This window comes from Salmo salar, chromosome 01 (assembly GCF_965601325.2).
Source record: "Salmo salar chromosome 01, fSalSal1, whole genome shotgun sequence".
Taxonomy (NCBI): domain Eukaryota; kingdom Metazoa; phylum Chordata; class Actinopteri; order Salmoniformes; family Salmonidae; genus Salmo; species Salmo salar.
In genome coordinates, this window is record NC_138291.1 from 19216260 (window position 1) to 19227500 (window position 11241).

The following is an 11241-nucleotide window of genomic DNA, read 5'->3' on the forward strand; positions in this document are numbered from 1 at the left end:
CGTGTGAAATGGAAATCTGTTTTTTTGAGACACCCTCATAGAGTGGGGACACGGCCAGGGTCTGGCATGCCCCTGGCACAATGAGGGTTAAGGGCACATGGACAGATTTCGGGACACTTACTAGCCCAATTTCCTAACCACTAGGCTACCTGCCACCCATGTGTGTGTGTGTGTGTGTGTGTGTGTGTGTGTGTGTGTGTGTGTGTGTGTGTGTGTGTGTGTGTGTGTGTGTGTGTGTGTGTGTGTGTGTGTGTGTGTGTGTGTGTGTGTGTGTGTGAGAGAGACAGAGAGAGAGAAGGGAAGGTTTTTCAGGATTAATCAGCGTGAGGAAAACAGCTGATTTGAGTCAACGTCGTGGGAAATATTTTTTCCCTACCCTTCTCTCCTCCTCACCTCTCTCCCCTCTCTCTCTCTCTCCTTCCTTCTCTCTGTCCCTCCCTTTGTTTCTCCTCCTCTCCCTCCTCCCATGTCTGATTTCTAGGTCTCATTACTGTTAGGTGTTTTACAAGATGACTGGATTTTAGAGCACTCGTTGAGGTAGAATCCCTCTTTAATTAAAACACCACTTTGTGTTTTCCCTTTCAGAGAGAGAGAGAGAGAGAGAGAGAGAGAGAGAGAGAGAGAGAGAGAGAGAGAGAGAGAGAGAGAGAGAGAGAGAGAGAGAGAGAGAGAGAAGAGAGAGAGAGAGAGAGAGAGGAGAGAGAGAGAGAGAGAGAGAGAGAGAGAGAGAGAGAGAGAGAGAGAGAGAGAGAGAGAGAGAGAGAGAGAGAGATATTAATTACAGCTGCCATTAACAGTACTCTCCTAGGAACCGAAGGGGTGGGGTGAAGGAGATGAGGGGGTGTTGCCACTTAATAGGTTGGTGGTATTGAACAGGGGATTGAAAGGGGTGGAGGTAAAGTACTTTCCTTCAGATTCCTCATCTTTTAGTGTGTGTGTTGTCTCTGATATGTGTTTTGTGTGTGTTTAGTATATCTGTGCATGGCCTTCTTTCTTGTGCACATATGTGTGTGTGTTGTTTGCTGTGAGTGGCTGTCTCAGGCATGATTGAGCAGCACTGTGCCTCCTTCCTGATTACTCTCATGTAGAACAAGTTGCTATTGACTAGAGAGTGACTGATGGCTGTAGGCTAGAGACGCTTCTACAGGCCTCCCTCAACACACACACACACACACACACACACACACACACACACACACACACACACACACACACACACACACACACACACACACACACACACACACACACACACACACACACACACACACACACACACACACTCTCTGTCTCTCTCATACACTTTCTATCTAGATTACAGGTGTTATATTTTGACCATTTCCTGAGAATAATCCAGTAGTTAGATTTAGTATGATGTCACTATAAAAAGACAACTATTTTGCAAAGTATCTGGTAAGATGTTAACATGTTATCAAGCTTTTTATTACGATTAACTCACCTATGACAACATGTTCTCCACTCTCTCCTCCCTCCCAACCTCCCTACCACAATTCCTTCCACCCACCCTCCATCCCTCCCTCCCTCCTTTCTCCTCTACCTCCTTCCTCTCTCTCTCTCTCCTCTACCTCCCTCCACTCTACCTCCCTCCCCCTCTACCTCCCTCCCCCTCTACCTCCCTCCATCCCTCCATCCAGGCACCTGTGCAGAATGTCCAGCAAAGAGCGCCACCTAGAGTCCAGCTGCCCGTCCTACATTAAGACAGAGCCCTCCAGCCCCGCCTCCCTGGCAGACAGCATTAACCACCACAGCCCTGGGGGCTCCAGCGACGCCAGCGGCTCCTACAGCTCTACCATGAACGGCCACCAGAACGGCCTGGACTCCCCCACCCTGTACGGGCCTGGGGCCGGCCCCCTGGGCCCTGCTGGGGCCTCCAAGCGCTACGAAGACTGCTCCAGCACCATCGGGGAGGACTCGCAGATCAAGTGCGAGTACATGTTGAACTCCATGCCCAAGCGGCTGTGCCTGGTGTGTGGCGACATCGCCTCAGGCTACCACTACGGCGTGGCCTCCTGCGAGGCCTGCAAGGCCTTCTTCAAGAGGACCATCCAAGGTTGGCTTTCACGTTCCCTCTGCTTAGGGTTACGGGTCAGAGGTTAGGGGTTAGAGATCAGACCTGTGTTTTTTGTTATTTTAGGCTCATACTAAAAGCCCCATACTGCAAAACTCACATCCTCTGCTTATTTTATATTTAGAATGACAGCCTACCAGGGAACAGTGGGTTAGCTGCCTTGTTTGGGGACAGAATGTTAGTTTTTGACTTTGTCAGCTCAGGGATTCGACCCAGCAACGTTTTGTTGCCGGCCCAATGCTCTAACCACTAGGCTACCTGCCACATAGCTAGTAAACCAGTTTCAATAGGATATTTCCAGTGTTTACAACATGCACGGAGCGATAAAATAATGTGCTTTATGTTTTTCTGATCTGATTGTTTGGGTTCCAAGAGGAAATCAATGGTCACACACAGGCCAGAGATTATGATTGGAGGTGAGAGGTTAGGGTCAGGGGTCAGGGTTCAGGCTTTATGTCGTTAAACAGCTTTCAGTGGCTTTAATAAAGATAGGAGAGGAATGGATGGACATATACCTACACTCATCATTACTTAATCACTTCTGATGAGATGCTTAGATTATGGTATTTACTAAGATAAGGTTATAGATCAACGGGACTGATGATATCAGTAAACATGACTTCTGAATGAAGTGTGTGAATCTAGGTGACAGTGACACTGCATCGGTATTTATGAGGGAGTGTATTCTACTCGTTTAATTTATTTTATGCAGCATCATTTTCCTATTTGATAAATATCTTAAATAGAGGATGAAGCAGTATAGATATGTGTGTTTATATTGGAACAGGCTGACAGACATAGAAGTGGATCATCATAGAGAATTTCACTGAATTGAATATTGTGCTTGGCCCTGACACAAGCCAATCCTCCAATGGACAGATGTGTGTGCGTGTGTGTGCGTGTGTGGGTGTGTTGGCCCTAGCATGGGTCCGGCCTCCTCTGGGCAGTGGTAGACATATTGGTATGTTTCAAGTCATTAGCCAATAAAACTGCAGGTAATCACCACAGCCTCTCCAGCTGGACACCACTATAGCAACCTGGTTGGAAGGAGGAAGGGAGAGAGAGAGAGATGAAAGGGGGAGGGAGAGAGATGGAGGCAGGCACAGAGAGGGGGGAGGACAGGAGGAGGGACCTGTCTGATCTGTCACAGGGGACAGGAGAAAGAGGGCAGGGGAGGGACGTGTCTGGTCTATCAGAGGGGACAGGCATAGAGAGGGCAGGGTAGGTAGGGATGGAACTATACTCCCCCAACCTGCTGTGTTGGGAAGGTGGGAATTTTAGCGTGTGTGTGTGTGTTTGTGTTGTAGCGTGGAGGAAGCAACACTCGGAGGCTCTGGCAGCTGGTGTTGTCGTGGCACCTGTCCAGTGCCACCTGACATCCTGCATCTTTCACTCCCTTATTGGAGGGAGGGAGGGAGGGAGGGAGGGAGGGAGGGAGGGAGGGAGGGAGGGAGAGAAAGAGAGAGGACGGGGTGAGAGAGAGGGGGAGAGAAAGAGAGAGAGAAAGAGTGAAGGAAAGAGTGAGAGAGAGGAAAGGGGAAATGAGAAATTATGAAATGGAGGAGCAATATACAATCACTGGACAATTTATTAGGTACATCATCCCTTTCACAAAAATGGATCGCTCCTACAGACAGTGAGTCAAGTGGCCGTGGCTTGTTATATAAAGCAGACAGACAGGCATCGAGGCATTCAGTTACTGTTCAATTGACTTTGAGCGTGTTTTGATCATTGATGCCAGGCACTCCGGATCCAGGATCTCAGAAACGTCTGCCCCTCTGGGCTTTTCATACACGACAGTGTCTAGGGTTTACAGAGAATGGTGCTGCAAACAAAAAACATCCAGTCAGCGGCTGTCCTGTGGGAGAAAACAGCTCGTTGATGAGAGAGGTCGAATGAGAACGGCATCTCAGAACGCACAACTCGTCTGTCATTGACACGGATGGGCTATTGCAGCAGACGACCACACCAGGTTCCACTCCTAAGGGCTAAAAACAAGAAGAAGCGGCTCGAGTGGACATGTGATCACCAACACTGGACAATTGAGGAGTGGAAAAACATTTCCTGGTCCAACGAACCCCGATTCCTGTTGCGTCATAATGATGGCAGAGGCAGGATAATGATGGCAGAGGCAGGATTTGGCATAAGCAGCATGAGTCCATGTACCCATCCTGCCTGGTGTCAACGGTTCAGGCTGGTGGCAGTGGTGTACCGCTGTCAAAATCTGCAGCAACTGCGTCATGCCATCGCATTGACCAACACCTCTGTGGAGGCAAACGGGGGGTCCGATCCGGTACTAAATGGGTGTTCCATTTAGAAGAGAAAGGCAAGGTGTTCCTAATAAACTGGCAACTGAGTGTAGGAGGGTAAGACAAGGTGTTCCTAATAAACTGGCAACTGAGTGTAGGAGGGTAAGACAAGGTATTCCTAATAAACTGGACACTGAGTGTAGAAGAGTAAGACAAGGTGTTCCTAATAAACTGGCCACTGAGTATAGAAGGGTAGAGAAGAGAAAGGCAAGGTGTTCCTAATAAACTGGCCACTGAGTATAGAAGGGTAGAGAAGAGAAAGGCAAGGTGTTCCTAATAAACTGGCCACTGAGTGTAGAAGGGTGGAGAAGAGGGTGGCGACCAATTGGCCCAGCGTCGTCCGGGTTAGGGGAGGGTTTGGCCGGGGTAGGCCGTCAATGACTTGCCTAGTTAAATAAATGTAAGAAATACTGTTTTCCTGCTCTATCCTGTTCCCTACCCACTATGTTTCCCTAGTCCACTGTCCTAGCAACATGTCACGTGTCCTCTCTCATAGTATACCCCCACTCTATACCGTTCCCTACCTGTTTCCTGCCATAGACTCAGGTCCTATGTGACCTTCATCAGGGGCAGCCAGGCTTCACTACTCATATATTTGTAACTTGTGACTGATAGAAGATATGTAGAAAAGAGGATGCCACAGAACTACAGAGACTCCTATTGGAGGAGAGAGGAGAGTGAGGAGAGAACTAGAGAGACTCCTATTGTCTTTTAGAGTGGACTGAGAGAGGTGGATGAGAGGGTGGAGAGAACTAGAGAGACTCCTATTGTCTTTTAGAGTGGACTGAGAGAGGTGGATGAGAGGGAGTAGAGGGATGGCATAGAGATCTAATACTGTATGCTGCCTTCTTACTCAAATCTCATCACCTCACACCTAACAGCTCACAGAGAGAGAGATAAACACACACACACACACAATGTGTTTATACCCAGGGCATGTAGTAGAGGACATTGAAATGTAGTAGAAACAAGTATATCTCTCTCAGATTAGGTAGGATTTCAGCCCCTTATGTATTTCCTCACTGCAGCAACAAGATTTGAATGTTTAGTCCATAATGTTGCTTGATTGGTTGTTATGCTATTAGCAGGCCAAAAGTAGGCCAGCTGATATGAGATGTGTAACCATGTGTTAGCGTAGGTTTTCAGTGAATTTATGTAAATCACAAAATCACAAATTATCATCAACAAAAGAGTGATCAAATTAAGTTTCTACATCTGTACATGCAGCACGGGACATTGAGAGATGGAGAGGAGAGGGAGAGGAGAGGGGAGAGGATTTGTAGCGTGTCTGTTTCCCCGGTAGCAAATTGGCCTCCACTCAGCAGGCTTAGTGATTGGTCTGGTCGCCAGGTCGTCATGCCAACCTAGAGGTCGCTGTAGTGTCAGGTGCCAGGTCAGGGACAGGGCTTAGGCTCTGTAAACTGATTTTGGCAGGCTGGCCCACGCTCACACACCCACACACACACACACACACACACACACACACACACACACACACACACACACACATGCCCACGCACGGGCGCACTCACACACAGCCTAATCCAATGATCAGCATGACCCCATGGAATGTTGCCAGTGGGTCAGTGTGTGTGTGTGTTTGTTTCTGCCCATGTTTTGGCGGAAGTGTACATGTTTGTGATTGTGTGTGTGTGGGGGGGGGGAGGTGTATCTTGATTAAGAGTTAAATTGATTAATCATATCAGTGGATGCTTCCTGCTGTCACGGCACAGATTATGGGCTAGATCAGGTCACAAGCATGCTGCCATCCAAAGACAAGGACAGACCTCGAATACAGTACTAAATGTGAACTCCTAACCAGATTCTGAAAGCAGATCTATTCTCTCATAGAATTTTAGCAGTACAAATAATGTGATCGAGATATTGCGTCTCTCTCTCTCTCTCTCTCTCTCTCTCTCTCTCTCTCTCTCTCTCTCCTCTCTCTCTCTCTCTCTCTCTCTCTCTCTCTCTCTGTTTCTCTCTCTCTCTCTCTCTCTCTCTCTGTCTCTCTCTCTCTGTGTGGTGTGTGCCCACTAGCTGCTAATAAACACTGTGTCTCCCTCTATCTTCCTCCCTACATGCCTTGCCACAGGGAACATTGAGTACAGCTGCCCTGCCACCAACGAGTGTGAGATCACCAAGAGGAGACGCAAGTCCTGCCAAGCCTGTCGCTTCATGAAGTGTCTAAACGTCGGCATGATGAGAGAAGGTAGGATACACTCGTTCATTCACACACTCACTCTATTATTTTTCTAATTGTCAAAATGATGAGAGAAGATAAGGTGGAAGAGATACACACTTTTACTCAAATGATGACATGAGTTTAAAGGGACATAGTCACACTTGTCATTGACATACTCACTGTTCTATCATTTCAACATGTTTAACCTACATGAAATGTGTAACATTAGGAACAATGAGGGAAGGTGTTAGAGAGAGAGAGAAAAAGAGAGAGAGATACTATTTTTGAGACACTCATAATTATATTCCAACACTCTAAATCAGAGCAATGATGACAGAAGGTAAGTGATACTCATACACCATGAAGAACACACTCTTTCATTTACACTCCTTCAGTCTCTTCACCCCTTGACCCTATTATTAATTATAGAAAAGAAGAGAAACAAATGTAAGCGAGGGTGAATGAGACAGAGCTAGAGAGAGAGAGGCCTCCTCCTCCTCTCCTCCTCTCCTCCTCCTCTCCTCCTCCTCCTCCTCTCCTCCACTTCTCCTCCTCTCCTCCTCCTCTCCTCCACTCCTCCTCCTCCTCCTCCTCCTGTCATCCTCTCCTCCTCTCCTCCTCTTCTCTTCTCCCCTCCTCATTTCCTCCTCCTCTCCTCCTGCTCTCCTCCTGTCATCCTCTCCTCCTCCTCCTGTCATCCTCTCCTCCTCCGCCTGTCATCCTCTCCTCATCTCCTCCTCCTCTCCTCCTCCTCTTCTCTTCTCCCCTCCTCCTCCCCTCCTCCTCCTCTTCTCCCTCCTCATCCTCTCCTCCTCTTCTCCCCTCCTCCTCTCCTCGTCTCAGTGGTCAGATCTCCTACGTTCTTCGTTTCTTTCTTTTTCTCACACACATGGTCCCTGTGTTTTTGTCTCCTGTAAAAGAAATCACAGCCTCGCAAGTACCCACTCTCGCACACACATACAAACACAGACAAACACACACACACACACACACACACACACACACACAAACACAGACAAACACAAACACAGACAAACACACACACAGACAAACACCAACGCAGACAAACACAAACACAGACAAACACACACACAGACAAACACAAACACAAACACAGACAAACACAAACACAAACACAGACAAACACACACACACGGCTTGCAGGTACACACACCCCCAGTCACCCCTCCTGACAGCCAGGGTTTCACCACATTCCAAACGCATATCCATCAGAGAGGATACACGCACACACACACATTCAAAGACACACACACACACACATACACACACATTCAAAGACACACACACACACACACATACACACACTCAAAGACACACACACTCACAGACACACACACGCACACACACACACACACACACACACACATACACACACACTCACAGACACACACACACACACACACACACACACACACACACACACACACACACACACACACACACACACACACTCAAAGACACACACACACACACACACACTCACAGACACACACACACACACACACACACACACACACACACACACACACACACACACACACACACACACACACTCACAGACACACACACACACACTCACAGACACACACATAAACACACACTCACAGACACACACATAAACACACACTCACAGACACACACATAAACACACACTCACAGACACACACATAAACACACACTCACAGACACACACACACACACTATCCCAGTGCATTTTTGTCTTGGCGTGCATCTCCCCACAGTCAGTTTGATATAAGCAGAACGTACATCTCATCTCCTCTCTTATCCGATCGAGCCCGGGCGTGTGTGCGTGAGTGTGTGTGTGTGTGTGTGTGTGTGTGTGTGTGTGTGTGTGTGTGTGTGTGTGTGTGTGTGTGTGCGTGTGTGTGCGTGTGTGCGTGCGTGTGTGTGTGTGCGTGCGTAGTTTACCAGCTGGACCCAAACCTCAGGTCAGATTGTATGTAAAGAACACAGATGGACACAAACAGCTGGCATTGGTCATACCGTGTGTGTGTGCGTGTGGGGGGGGGTTGTGTACATCGGTAGCTTGATGTGGCACGTTGTCCCCTAAGCAGCCACACATACATCACTGTGGCCTCCCCTACACACATACATCACTGTGGCCTCCCCTACACACATCACTGTGGCCTCCCCTACACACATACATCACTGTGGCCTCCCCTACACACATACATCACTGTAGCCTCCCCTACACACATACATCACTGTGGCCTCCCCTACACACATACAACACTGTGGCCTCCCCTACACACATACATCACTGTGGCCTCCCCTACACACATACATCACTGTGGCCTCCCCTACACACATACATCACTGTGGCCTCCCCTACACACATACATCACTGTGGCCTCCCCTACACACATACATCACTGTGGCCTCCCCTACACATATACATCACTGTGGCCTCCCCTACACACATACATCACTGTGGCCTCCCCTACACACATACATCACTGTGGCCTCCCCTACACACATACATCACTGTGGCCTCCCCTACACACATACATCACTGTGGCCTCCCATACACACATACATCACTGTGGCCTCCCATACACACATACATCACTGTGGCAGACCATGGCACCACCATTTTGTAAAGGCCTTGAATTCAATACATGGGTCCTGCTCTACATATGAATAAGGGTCATTTGTATTCACACATTTTCTAAATTTCCCTCATGTCTCTTTTGGGGGGGGCCCCCCCCCTAAAAATAGGTGGTTCGCACAAACACACACTCCACATCGAGTTTCCCCTCTACTTTACTTTACCCCAGGTATGATACAACTTTACCATTTACACTTTATTTATTAGCATACTTTGGCTTTTACATTTACGGTACCACCAATACAATACAAATTTAGCTTAAAGTTCCCCTTAAATTTACAATATGTCTTTAGCTTAGCATTGCCTTTGTGTTTACAATACAACTTTAGCTTAGCATTGCCTTTTTGTTTACAATACAACTTTAGCTTAGCATTCCCTGTATGTGTCTACTGGATAATATTAGAATGTAGCCCCTGGAGGGGTAAGCATCCCAGCCTGGCCCTGGTAGTGACGTCTGAGGACATTCATTGTGCCTGGCTAGTTCTGTTAGCGTCACAGCTAACTCACGTTGTCATCACTCCTGCTGCTGGGAGGAAAGGTACGGATGGGGGGAGGAAGATATGAAGGGGGTCATGGGGATTATTTGTGGAGGTCCAGCAGCTCGCACCTCAAGGGGGAAATATGACAGGATAAGCCAAATCAGACAGGACAGCCTTTGCCCCCAACCCATACACCTTCCCCAATGCACACACACAGGTATGGTTTCCCACGGACACACACACCAAAACACACAGAAGGGCTATCAGCATCCTCATCTTATCACAATCTGAGAGGGAGGAGGCAGGGAAGGAGAAGGGATCGTATACGGTACCATCTTCCTTCACCCTCTCATTCCATCTCTCTCTTTTTCTCTTTCTCCACTTCTATCTCTCTTTCCTTTCATCTCTTTCTCTCTACCTGCAACACATTTTCTCTCTATTCTCACCAACTACTCCTCTTTCCATCCTTCTTTCTCCTTTTTTCATTCTTTCTGTCTTACTCTTCTTCTTGTTGCCTCCTCTGATCCTCTATTGCCTGCTCTATCTGATTCAAAGCCCCTCCCCCATATCTACCCTATTCCAACCGCTGGCCAGAATCCCTTTATGGGAGCCTTAACACACTTCCCCTCCTAATGCCACACACACACACACACACACACACACACACACACACACACACACACACACACACACACACACACACACACACACACACACACACACACACACACACACACACACCACACACACACACACACACACACACACACACACACACACACACACACACACTGACTAAACAAGCCGGGAACTTATCCCCTCCTCAGAGAAGGAGAGAGGGAAGGAGAGGGAGAAGTGGAGAGGAGAATACCTCTCTCATCCCCTCCCCTCTCCTCCCCTCTCTTCCCCTCTCCTCTATATTGAGAGAGAGAGAGATTATATTTTCTCATTCATATGCCACCCCAAAGTCCTGGTTAGGCCCATAGAGATAGGGGGATAGAGGGATGGATGTAGGGAAGGAGGAAGAGATGGAGGGAGGGAGGGAGTGGTAGCAGTGATGGGATGCACCTACGAATATGTAACACCTAATGCATAAGCAGGCAATTTAGGTTGTCCAATTACTGTGTGTGTGTATATGTCTGTGTGCATGTGTGTGTGTCTGTACAGGGAGGTAAAGTACAGGAGAAAGAGAGAGGGGTAACAAGAAGGAGAGAGGGAGGACAGGAGAAAGAGAGAGGGGTAACAAGAAGGAGAGAGGGAGGTAAAGTACAGGAGAAAGAGAGAGGGGTAACAAGAAGAATACAGGGAGGTAAAGTACAGGAGAAAGAGAGAGGGGTAACAAGAAGGAGAGAGGGAGGTAAGTACAGGAGAAAGAGAGAGGGGTAACAAGAAGAATACAGGGAGGTAAGTACAGGAGAAAGAGAGAGGGGTAACAAGAAGGAGAGAGGGAGGTAAGTACAGGAGAAAGAGAGAGGGGTAACAAGAAGAATACAGGGAGGTAAAGTACAGGAGAAAGAGAGAGGGGTAACAAG

The 11241-nt window shown here is 48.0% G+C and overlaps 1 protein-coding gene across 4 annotated transcripts in view; it reads left to right on the top strand.

Moving 5' to 3' along the window:
* LOC106570958 (estrogen-related receptor gamma) overlaps positions 1–11241 on the top strand; it is a 264686-nt gene that overhangs the window by 168816 nt on the left and 84629 nt on the right. For all 4 annotated transcript variants that reach the window (XM_014143900.3, XM_014143663.3, XM_014143597.3 and 1 more), the window contains exons 3-4: positions 1656–2071; positions 6491–6607. In XM_014143900.3, the coding sequence (XP_013999375.1) occupies positions 1656–2071; positions 6491–6607 (533 nt within the window). The remainder of the gene's footprint in view (positions 1–1655; positions 2072–6490; positions 6608–11241) is intronic.